Below are 12,799 nucleotides of genomic sequence, written 5' to 3'. Positions count from 1 at the left end.
GAAATTAGACGTGAGGGAAGCCGCAAACAAGTTATGCTTAGCAACCCTTCCAACTAGTCCTCTAATTTGGGCTCCTAGAGTTTTGCCTTGGCAGTCCATCGTAGTACATGTCATTCAAAGAATTAGAAACACAAGGATAAACAATTTTGGTGTGAGTATTGCAACAAACCCCATCATACTAGGGACATGCCAGAAACTTCATGGCAAGCTTGCAAATTGGAAGCCAAGAAGTTAACAAGCACAACATAAGTTAGCCTACATAATTGACTCAAACATCATTTTTGAAAAATTGGATGCTTCTTTTATAGTGGAACAGATGGAACTTTTAGACAATTGTTGAACCAGTCTAAACTGCCTAAGGAAACTAAACCTACCCCTCCAACTAGCACATCCCCAGTTGCTCAACAAGGTAACACTCAATCCACTTTATTATTGAAGAAACTAGGTAGAAGAATTAAGGGAAAACCCCACTGAAAAACTTGCGAAAAAGCCTGCTAACTTTTCTCCTAACTATTCTCCTATTTTATAGGAATAGATTATGTTGGATTAGTTGTCAATTAGCTATTAGACTAGCTATGATTAGTAGACAGGTAGACAACTAGGCCTTAATTTTAGGAGTAATTTTAGCCTTAATTATTGTACATTCCTACTATAAGTGCCACAGCCTGCGACCGCCGTCACCGTTCACCGTCCAGTTTTTGAGATTCTTCCCACTCCTTATCTTTGTTCTCCTTCCTTTGATACTGCTCTTACTGTCCCTAAACGTCCCCTTCAGGTTTATCATCATCGTCCACATCCTCCTGTAGCTGCTGACGAAGAACCTAATAACTCACCTCATTCTTCGACATTTTCACCTGCCTCGGACCAGCCAGTTGTTGACCCTTCTCCTGAACCCATTGCCACTCGAGAAGGTATATGCTCTACTTGCAACCTTCACCCCATATACACCTTCCTTAGCTATCATCACTTGGCTTCCCCCTATTGTGCTTTTGTGTTTACTTTATCTTCTATTACTATTTCTAAAACTACCAGTGAAACATTTTCAGATCCAAGGTGGCGCCAGGCTATGGTTGATGAGATGGATGCTCTACATTTTAGTGACACTTGGGAATTGATTTCTCTTCCTCTTGGTAAATCTACTGTTGGCTGCCACTGGGTCTATACTGTGAAAGTTGGTCCTGATGGGAAGGTTGAACGCCTTAAGGAACGCCTAGTTGCCAACCTAGACTAGGAACTTTATCAAATGGACGTTAAGAATGCCTTTTTGAATGGGAAGCTAGAGGAGGAAGTCTATATGAGGTTTCCACCTAGTTTTGAATCCATTGAAGTCTTAGGTAAGGTTTGTAAATTAAAGAAGTCTCTCTTTGGTCTCAAGCAATCACCCAAGGCATGGCTCACAAGGTTGTGTAGCTATGACTCTATTTGGATATCAACAAGGACAGGTTAACCATACTCTCTTCATTAAACAAGCTGAAAATGGAAAATATCAATTTTGATAGTGTATGTGGATGATATGGTGATAACAGGTGATGACACTAAAGAGATAAATGGACTAAAAAATTGGCTACAGGATGAATTTATGGTCAAAGATCTCGGTACAGGTAAATACTTCCTTGGCATGGAAATAGCAAGGAGTAAACAAGGTATTTTCATAACCCAAAGAAAATACACACTTGATCTCTTGAATGAGACTAGAAAACTTGGTTGTAGACTTGTTGACCTGTTGGTACCCCATTAGAACGAAATTGGAAACAAAAGGTCACAAAAAATGACTCTTCTGTGGATAAGGAAAGATACCAACGCATAGCAGGAAAGTTGATATACCTTTCTCTTACCAGACCTGATATTTCCTATAGTGTAAGTATTGTGATTCAATTTATGCACTCACCTACACAAAGACACCTAGAGGCTGTAAACCAGATTCTTCGATATCTTAAAGGGACCCTTGGAAAAGAGCTTTTGTTTTGGAAGAATGATCATAGGGGAGTTGAACACTTTAAAGATGTAGATTTGGCAGGTTCAATTGGGGATAACAAGTCCACAACTGGCTACTATACTAAACTATGGGGTAACTTGGTCACTTGGAGGAGTAAAAGTAGACAATCATGGCAAGAAACACTGTTGAGGCCGAGTATAGAACAACTGCTCAAGGGATTTGTGACTTGATATAGCACTGTTGTGACTTGGTCACTTGGAGGAGTAAAAGTAGACAGTCATGGCAAGAAACACTGTTGAGGCCGAGTATAGAACAACTGCTCAAGGGATTTGTGACTTGATATAGCACTGTTGTGACTTGGTCACTTGGAGGAGTAAAAGTAGATAGTCATGGCAAGAAACACTGTTGAGGCCGAGTATAGAACAACTGCTCAAGGGATTTGTGACTTGATATGGCTAGGAAGATTATTATAGAATCTAAGAGTTACATGGACAGGACCTATGAAATTGTATAATAACCGCAAATTAACTATCAATATAGTTCATAATCCAATCTAGCATGACATAATGAAACATGTGATAATTGACTGAAACTTTATCAAAACAGAGACTGAGAGTGGAGCTATTATCCTATCCTACATCCCTACTAAGACACAAGAAGCTGATGTTCTTACTAAGGCACTATCAAAACTGGGTTTTGAAGAATTTGTAAGCACATTGGAATGATTTATATCTATTCACCAGGTTGAGGGGGAGTATTGGAATCAGGAAACCACTCCCTGATTTAGAGGGAATAATTGAAAGGATTAAATTCTTGAATTGGAGGAATTATCTTAGGTCAACTTTCTGTTTTAGTTTTTGGTAGTTTCATATTCTTGTATAGCTTAGAATAGAAAGATCCCTTGTATATATATTTTGTACAACCGATTGTTTGAGGTAGAAAAATCAAGGAATTTCTTCCAAGAATATTTGTTCAATACCCTCAGCAATTCTATTGCTTCTATTTCTTGTCCTTAACCATTCTTCTGCCGCAATGGTTCTTGTTGTTGGCACATGCCATGTGAGTAATTTTCAAGTCTTCAGTGTTAGGGATGCATGGACAACCATTTGCTTCGAGGCTTAGTCAATTGAATTTGCATTCTATTCAATTGATTTAGTTTCTAGTTATTCAATTAATTTTGTTTCTAGTAATTCTGATTGGTTTATGACAGTGAGAAGTCTGGATAGTTCCATGGTGTCTTGGTCCTTGCAAAGGACATCTTTTCATTCAAAATTTACAAGATTGAATGTTCCATGCTATATGATTTCTGATATTTTTGGGGACTAGCAAAATGCAATCAACTGGTTTTGTAATGAAAAACTCTATGAACATGCTTTGTTATTTTTCCCCCCTTTTCCTTCCCTTTTTTTTTTTTTTAAATAAGTGAGCACATATATGATATTAATATAAATCATAAGAGAAATACAGCAATTCTTAGAAAACACAGGCCTCACTAACCAATGGTCCGAAACAGGAGAAATCCATACAAACGATCAGCCCCCCCCCCCCCCCCCCCCGGGGTGTTGCCCCCACACTAGCAATTAGGGAGACCATGACCACCCAAAATTGACTTCATAGCCAACTAGCCTAGAAGAGAGAGAAAAACTTAACGGCCAAGAGCAGAAACAAACATGATGACCTGGTCCACAGAGTAAGGGAAAGATGACTCCACAGCCCTAAGCCATGCCACTAACTTGACAAGCACCAAGTTAAAGATATCAACCGCACCTAACCCCCGATCCTTGAAAACTAACCTATTCTCTTCTAGTCACACCGTCCATAGTGTTGCATAAAGAAAAGACATCCATACCTTCCTTTGCCCTTTACCCCAAGCAAAATAATCCCATTGGTCGAATAGTCCCCCAACCGATCTTGGACAAACCCACTTATAGCCCCACCGTCTAAAAATCTGCCGCCATAAGCACAAGATAGTCTCACAGTGAATGAAGAGGTGGTCCACAAACTCCGGGATAGAGCTACAAAAGACACAAAGTAGATCATCCCCTTGTAGAATCTCTTTCCTACCCAAATTGTCCTTTGTGTTATTTTTGCCCCAAATGACATGCCACACAAACAGCTCCACTTTTGGAGGAGCAAAACTGCCCCAAACACAAGCTGCCACAGAATTAATTTGGGGAACGTTGGATCCAAACATCAATGAACAAAGTATCTCATTAAATGAGCCTGACGAAAAAGAACCAGCCCCTTCAAATGACCAACATACCTGATCCCCCCTTCCACTTTCCAAATGGACTTTGGAAATAACCCTCAGCAGCTCAGCCTGGATAGATTCTTCTCTTTCAAGAAGGGGCCTTCTCCAATCAAGGCACCAAAACCATTTGTTATTCACCCAAAACCCTAACTCTGCCACCTTCTTCCCTTTATCCATGGACACCGCGTAAAGCCGTGGGAATAAGTCTGAAAGAGAAGAGATACCCTAGCTTCTGGGTTATCAATGTTCTGTTCATTCCAACACTTTGTATTATCATTTCAACTCATAGGTGGAAAGGAGACTCTAAACTGTATGCAGTGACTATGTATTTGATCTTGATACTTATAATATTAAATAAGGTCCCTTCTATTTGGCTTTGTGAAATCTATCTCATAATTTACTTTTGGAGGGTTCAAGAACCAGAGACAATGTATGTTGTTAAGACATATTGTTCGTTTGTTGGTCAGATTTTTAAGTTGTGTAAAAAATTTGCATATACTCCTTGCAGTGCTCAGTCATCTTCTTGTTTCAAAATTTTTACCATCACCTAGCCATGCCTTGCAAGATAATTTGACCAATTATTAGCCTATGTTGAAACTGTTAGATTGGTCCATTGTTCAATCGAAACTAGGATTTAACCAGTGGTGGAGTCAGGATTTTGAGTTGGGGGAGCAAGATTTTCTTGGTGAGGGATAAGGTGAAGGGGCCTATATGTTTGTGAATATATTACAAGTATGTTGACAAAACAATTTCATAAGAATTTCCAACTATATCATATGAAACCAAAATTTTTAAGTGAACTCAACGACATTGAATAAAAAATATTATAAAGATTCTTAAAAGAAATTAAGAAATCTTGCTCAATTGTCCTCAACGAGTCTTAATAATCTAGAATCATTGCATGATTGCCTAATTGCCAACATTTTTGAACACTGCTTTCTCAATGTATATGATCAAATTATCATTCATCCAATAAACATTGACTCCTAAAGTATTTTAATTTAGTAAGTTGTATTTTATTTCTAGGTATATATATATATTTTTTGGAATTTTAGCGTGGCCATATCCAATAATTTTACCATTTTTATGTAATTGTGAATGAAACCTATACAAGTGTCAAACATTGAGGGGGCAAACCCCCCTCCCTCTGCCACTGGATTTAACATGTTTTATGACATTATTGATTATTCTTTTAGCAGCCGTAACAGTCACACAAATATTGGAAGGTTTCAGTACCTTAATGCATCTAGATAATTTCTACTTGCCAATTTATGACAAGAAATTTTTTCTCTGGAAGTATAATGGAGCAGTAATTATTTATACTTGGCAATTGTACTGAACAGGAATTGTTGCATTTATGATCCAAGAATTATACAGTTCCTTTTTGAAGTTTCTCAGTCTCTGCACAATGGTATAGATTACTGCCTGAGAGATGATGATAATCAACAATCTGCACACCTGATAACTTGTTTTGTAAATGCGGTAACTTTTCAACTATCAGATGTTTTATATTTCTTGGAACTAGGTTCTGTGTAAGTAATTTTTGTAGTAATGAATTAGACCGATCATTTTAGGTCGACTATGGGCCTGAGTTGGAACGCCATTTGGTCTTCTTGATTGATTGCCGTGGAGCTTTTGGCTGCATAAATGAACTTAAGGTTTGTATTTGTATTTAATTCTATGATTGTTTTTTCTTACATTTTTAACAGAAAGGTGCATATTCTGAACATTAAAATTGGGCATCTTAGTTTGTACAATCATTTTGTTCAAATATTTTGTGATACCACTTACATTCTTCGCTAAAATGGCTTCTCTACAGAAGCTCAAACAGTCTGCCCTTTCGAGCAGTTATTATTTTGAAAAACCAGACAATGAAAGAAAAGGCTGCATTTTAATCCGTGATGCATTTGAATATTGTTAGAGCTGACTGCAGGTGTGTTTTCTCACCAGCAAATATCTAAGTGTTCTATTTTACTTGCAGGAAACTCTTGTTCTCTCCAGCAACTGTTTAGCAGTTAAAGCAATAAAAGATGGGCAAAAGCATCTTAATTTTGTCAAATCTTGTATAGCATTTAGTGAAGTTACAATTCCCTCTGTTCCATCTGTTGTTAAGCAGTTTAATCTTTATCTTGAAACTGCTGAGGTAGTCTATTATTTCTTTTATGTAAATTATTTATAAAATAAACTTAATGGCATTCTTTGCTGATTCCCCTGTGCCTACATGGCAGGTTGCTTTGGTGGGTGGCTTAGTTTCTCATTCAGATGGACTTCTAGATTCAGCTATCAAATGTCTTCAAACTTCGGATCCGATGGATGGTTAGTTCATTACTTTGTTATTTGACACTCTTAAGAGATTGATAGTTGCATCAGAATTATTTAGTGAGTTCTGAACACATAAAATTTTATATGTGTAGTATAATTCCATATATTTCTTCATTATTTGATTTGGCAAACTAAGTTTGATTGCCCTGGGAAGTTACGGTAACATTTCTTGAAATTCTAACAATCTTATTTATATAATGTTGGGAACTATTTTGAGACAGTGCTGGACTGTGGAATTTGAGCTGTCTATTATCTAGCACCTATTCTGATGGTTCACATTTAATCTTATGAGATTTTACATGTGATTCCGTCATGGAGGATGTTGTTAGGAGATTACATGTGGCAATCTCTAGGGAAATACTTGCATTTAGACATTTGATAGTAAGGTCATTCCTTATCACAAGAAATTTCGAAGACAACTTTATTGAGCATGTATGGAAGCATTTTATGGTCTTATATGTGTTGACAAAAAAAGTTGTGGGGAGCTGCAGTTTTAGCATGTAGTCTTGTTACTGGTTGCAAATATTATATTATATAATACAAGTTAGTTTGTCTTAATATTGTAGAATTTCTTCTTTGGAAGTAGACTCTATTTTTCTGTTCATTTGTCGACGTTGTGTTATACACTATTTGGTTTATTTCTTCAAGGATTGAAAGACAACCGGAAGGCAATGAGGTTCTAGAAGAAGGAAGAAATTTCATTGATCCTCTCATGCACACAGGATTATTGAATGAAAACATCTGAGCCCTTCAAAATAGTACCTATGATTTGTGCTGCAACAATTTACATAATTTTCCATCTTAAAGTCTTCTTGCTATTTCATTTTGAGACTCTGCAGTCAAGAGTTGCCTTTATCTTTGCTTCTCCTTTTTCTACTTTTGCCTCTAGGCATCAACAAAGCTTTTAAAGAATTCCCTCCTCATTGTGTACATTGTGCCAGATCTGCTTGTGTTTGGTATTGAATTGAATACTGAATCACTTTGGTTCTTTGTAGGCTCTAGAATATCAAATGATGCTGATGGGATCCTCTGCTTAATTCAAAAGCTATGCAGCATCTTGGTTTTGGTTCCAGGTCATTGAAAATTTTCCAGTTTCTCAGAATGTTTTCAGTTTGTTTGCTAATTTTGGATTATAACTCTTCTGTGCTTTAGGCTGTTTTTCTGCATTCGTTTCATGTTGAGTGAAAATTTGCATGAATATGTATTTGACTGGTGTGAACAACACATCTCTTTATTAAAAGAATAGGTGGGTGCTGTACTTGTGTCTCATGACCCCAAGGATATAACAGTAAATATAGTAGATGAAGTAAATATAGTAGTTAGCAGTAGTTATTTTGGTATTTTAGTTGTATTTTCTGTTTTGCTCTGTAACAAAATTTCCTACATAGGAAAAGTAGTTATATAAAGCTACTAGAGCCGTAAAGAAAGGATTATGTGAAATACATCAAATTCAGACTGCATATTTTCTCTCTCCAGGTTTTCTCCCTCTCGGATTTGACTACTCTTCCCTCCCTCAACTTCTCTTCTTCTCTTTCTCCTTTCCTCTGAGTTCTTCCCCTATCGCCTCCTCTAATGTCCCTCTCGATCTCTTTCTCTCTTCGGAGGATTTTGTTTCTCTCTCAATTCTGTCTGTTATCTCTTTTTGTTCTACCTTTCTCGATCTCTTCCAATTTTCCTCTTAAAACCCTAAGTTAAACCCTAGGTCCATGATAAATGGTATCAAAGCCAACGATTCTTGGATGTAATTCCAATCCGACTTGAAGACATCAAAGACAGATAGTAACCAAGTAGAGTAGCTGATCCTTTGAAGGTGAAGCAGAGCAAAGCAGTTCTCGACTAACATTCAGGTGCATCTTAGCAGCAATTCAATGAAGCTAATTCAGCAAGCAGTATCAGGAGGCTATAACGGAACTAATCGAGTCACAGGAGGTTGATTCTTGGCTGTTAATTGAGGCAGATCCAGGCGAGTCTAAGGATTGTGTTCTAAGAAAGATCTAATCGGTTCTCTGATTCCTAGAGGCTGTTAATTGATCCTCTGTTTCAAGGCTACTGAATTGTGAATTAGGCGACTTGCTGGAGGCAGTTTCATAGGCAATTGTTGATTTCTCTATTCCATATATTGATCAAGGAGGGTCAAGATTACTGAATTTAGACCTAAGCGATTGTTAGTAGCAATTCAGAGATATTTCGGGAGCGAGCAATGAACACAAGACTCAAAGAAACATGCGCTAACTTCAACCAAAAGATGGACAAAATCATGATTATGATGGTCAAACAGTTTCAGGTTAGTCTTCCAGCTGAATTACTTTCTATGGATTATTCAGATCCAATTATCCAAAGAAAGTGACCAGTGTCGACGTCAGTTGGAGATCCATACACTGCCCTACTGTGGAATCAGCTTTCAGAGATAAAAGAAATCTCTAAATTCATTGAAGGTCCAATTACATCGCCTGGAACATTCCTCATACTTATGGTTTGCAGGAATCTGAGGAACAATCTGCAGCGGACCAATCGGTTGTAACTCAATACTGCGGTGATGAAGAGATCTTTCATGCCTCTGATGAGTAGTGTGCCCTAGGCATCTATTCTAGGCTTGATCAAGTCTTTAACGCTCCACATACAGACAAATAAGTTTTGATTAGGCAATTCGGACCTGAAGAATCTTATAATGGCTCCAGAGAAACTGGTCGTTAGAATGATTCCTAAGGCTAGGAATGGTAGTTGCAGGAAATGAGGAAATATTTGAATTGGATTAGGCAATTCAGGATGACAAGAAGGGAATGGCAGTTGCCAGAGAAGTTATTGAGGCTCCACTAGTGGAGAAACTATTGAAAGTGAATCTTTGATGTACGCCGACAAACAGGAAGAAAAATGTGCTTTGAAAAAGCTAGAGTTTGTTGACTACTGGAGATGGAAGTTATTGCAACAAATGAAAATTGATGTGGCACTGCGAGTACCAAAGGAAGGCAGTTTGCCTGTTTGGGATTTTTCTACTGTAGCTAACGATCCTCTAGGCTCAAACAACCAGCATCAAAGGTTTCAGCTACTAACTATGACAGACAAGGAGTGGTTGATCATGCCAGTAATCTTACTTCAAAAATTAGTAAAAATTTAAGGAATTCATTAAAGGCACTTGGCGTGGACATATTAACAGGTTTTGGCACTATACTAGGTCCTCAAATCATGAGTACCAGCAATCATGTTCTTAAATTGGAGTTCAATCTTAATTGGATAGCTATTGCAGGAGGTGGCTATATTGGGCTTGAATTCAGTGAAGCTACTTTTATTGAAGTTATGGATCAACTTGTGTCTGGATCTGATCGTGAGAACATAATAGCGAAGAGGAATAGGCCTAGAAGGAGAGAGAAAGAAAGAAGGATAAAACAAATAGTGAAAGCAGGGATTGGATGAATAAAACAGTGGTGGTTAGTTGCTATAATTTCTTGGGGACGAGAAATATCTCAAGGAGAGGGGAATTGTCATGACCCCAAGGATATAATAGTAAATATAATAGATGAAGTAAGTATAGTAGTTAGCAGTAGTTATTTTGGTATTTGTATTTTTTGTTTTACTCTGTAACAGAATTTCCTACATAGGAGAAGTCGCTATATAAAGCTACCAAAGCTGTAAATAAAGGATTATGTGAAATATATCAAATTCAGATTTCATATTTTCTCTCTCCAGGTTCTCTCCCTCTCAGATCTGACCTCTCTCAGCTTCTCTTCTTCCGAGTTCTTCCTCTCTCACCTCCTCTGATTTCCCTCTCTAATTCTCTCTTCTTATTCTGTTTCTCTCTCAATTATGTCTGTTATCTCTCTCTTTCTGTTCTACCTTCCTCGATCTCTTCCAATTTTCCTCTTAAAACCCTAGGTTAAACCCTAGATCCATGACATTGTGTTTAGTCATGGAGTTAATGCATATCACTATTCTAAAGATGCTTAGGTTATGAACAATTGCTTGACCATGAAGAATAAGGAAATGATTATGCTTGACCAGAACTTTGCACTGAAGTCATTTACCATGTGAGAATTTTATGGGGCATTCTTATTAATTTGCATGTCTCATACTGGAGGTTAGCTTAGCCTATATGAAGTCACAAGACTTGTAACATATATGCACTTACAGTAGGAATGATGTTTATATGTTATCAAGTCAGTTGCTTTAGCTCTTCCAATCCTTGAGGTTTTTGGTTATATGCAACATAGTGTCAAGGAAGTCACAACTACAGTGTTAACCATCTCTAGTTTTTCCTACATGGGCACTTTAGCATGTGTATCAAACAAAAGCATGACCATGTATCATAGCTTGTTAAACCCTTGAGATATGTTTGTTGGGAAATACTAGTTTTGGGGTATTAGAACTACCATGAGATTAAAGGTAAACTTATAAATATTGAATTTGTTAGCACAAGACAAGGAGATGTTTTGGAGAGATTTAGCGATGAATGGAATGAAAATATGTCATGACCTAATCCCACATTAATGGTCTACCAGGAAGGTCTTGGGTATATTCCTTAGTTCCATGAGCCCGTAAGTCACCTTTAGTAAGCACTTATAGGTGTGGACTCGTGGTGCTATAGTGGTATCAAAGCCAACCCAAGCCGCTATAGTGTGGGTGTGGGCTAGGGAAGTGTCCTGAATCTAACTTTGGTTAGGTTGATTGATATGAGATTTTTAACCTGGTGAGGACGCTATGTATTAAAGGAGGAATTTGTCACAACCCAATCTCACAGTGGTACCAAGTGGTATTATAGCTAACCCAAGACCACTACCATGTGGTTGAGGGATAGAAAGTCTGTGAAATCTGACTTGGGTTACATTGATCTATATGGGATTTTTGGGCTCAGGACTGTACTAGATAGGAATCCATAGGTGGGCTTTGGCGCAAAAACCCTAACAAAGCTTGCTAGTGACCCTTGACAAGCTAACAGTAGAGAAGAACTCCAAATGCTAACAAGGGTACTCCTTTCGGACCTACATAGGCCATTTCCTGATTGTTATGACCTAGCCTTCAATCTTGAATTGGAATACATTAGTTTTAACCATTTTGTGGATGTCATTCTGTTCCCATGCCATTCAGCAGGCAGACAAGGGAAATTGTTTGCTGTTCTTTTCTACCTTCCATTCCTTTCTACTTGTTATTCCATTCTACTAAACATGGCCTAAGGATTTTACAGAGCAATTAGATGTGAAGGACAGGGGAAGTGGTTGCAGTTTGTTAATGTTTGGATAGGATGATTTGCCAATGAGGAAAAGATAGGAAAACCATGATAATTTTGGCATTGATGGGAAATTGTTCCTGGTTGTGAAGAATATCATCGATTGGTGTTTGATAGTTTGCAAAGAAGAAGATGAAGACACCAAATCCAACAACAAATCCTGATTTTATGAAACTAATATGTTATTTGATAGAATGGTTTCATACTCACTTTGGCTGCCAGGCTTGTCCTAACTCTATTTGGCCTGGAACTCAAAGATTAGGAATTAAGAAACTTGGCTACTGTACTCAACTCAACTAGGCCCTTTTAGCTACTTATGATATTCTTTTGTTATGTAGACCACATATGATGACACTACATCTGAGCCTGATCCAAAATAGAACTCATGCTCACACTATAGTTGCCAGCAAATCTGAAATTATTAAATTACCCTGGGCTTTTAAACCATAAGAAGACAAAAATTGTAAGTGATCAGTGGCAAACAAGCGTTGGATAAGAACTTCAAACACTATCAGGATATGACCATCAATCTGGACTACTTAGGCCTTTTTATTTGAATATAGCCAATAATCTAGAGTTTAAAAAAAAAAAATTGTTTTGACTATTGGATGTGGTTCTAGTTATAACTTCTTCACAACTGGAAAATTCATTTGGAGCGGGGTGAAGTTTAAAGGTACTTTGAAGTTGAAGTTTTACGTCAAATGTGGCTGAAGAAAACTGAATTGAGTTGTAAGATGTCCAGAAAATTTTAAGTGATGCAATTATAGCTTGGGCAGGTAATAATCCTATGAACTCAATCTACCATTTGGTGTATGGTCAATGGTGCCATTATTTTAGACTCAAAAGTGATTTAGGGTCCTACTGTACTAGACATTGAAACCCTGGATTACTCTATATTGGAAGTAGCTTCATAACACTGTCCTCTGATTATCCATATTTGATGCCATGTTTCCAAATTTAGGTAATCCTCAAGGAGTCACTCATGTTCCAAGGAGCTTGCTGACCTTCATTAGTTCCCAACCATGGTGAGATTTTGCTCTTCAAATTGAAAGCTTTCCTTCATTTTATCCTT

The 12,799-nt window shown here is 37.5% G+C and overlaps 1 protein-coding gene across 1 annotated transcript in view; it reads left to right on the top strand.

The window, feature by feature from the left end:
- Window positions 1–12,799, top strand: part of LOC127811403 (uncharacterized) — a 65,576-nt gene that overhangs the window by 49,451 nt on the left and 3,326 nt on the right. Inside the window, exons 14-19 of the mRNA XM_052351228.1 lie at window positions 5,531–5,669; window positions 5,762–5,845; window positions 6,169–6,330; window positions 6,416–6,503; window positions 7,505–7,582; window positions 12,689–12,752. Coding sequence (XP_052207188.1) covers window positions 5,531–5,669; window positions 5,762–5,845; window positions 6,169–6,330; window positions 6,416–6,503; window positions 7,505–7,582; window positions 12,689–12,752 — 615 coding nt within the window. The remainder of the gene's footprint in view (window positions 1–5,530; window positions 5,670–5,761; window positions 5,846–6,168; window positions 6,331–6,415; window positions 6,504–7,504; window positions 7,583–12,688; window positions 12,753–12,799) is intronic.

This window comes from Diospyros lotus, chromosome 10, assembly GCF_014633365.1.
Source record: "Diospyros lotus cultivar Yz01 chromosome 10, ASM1463336v1, whole genome shotgun sequence".
In the NCBI taxonomy this organism is placed as follows: Eukaryota; Viridiplantae; Streptophyta; class Magnoliopsida; order Ericales; family Ebenaceae; genus Diospyros; species Diospyros lotus.
This window is presented reverse-complemented; position numbering and strand designations above follow the sequence as displayed.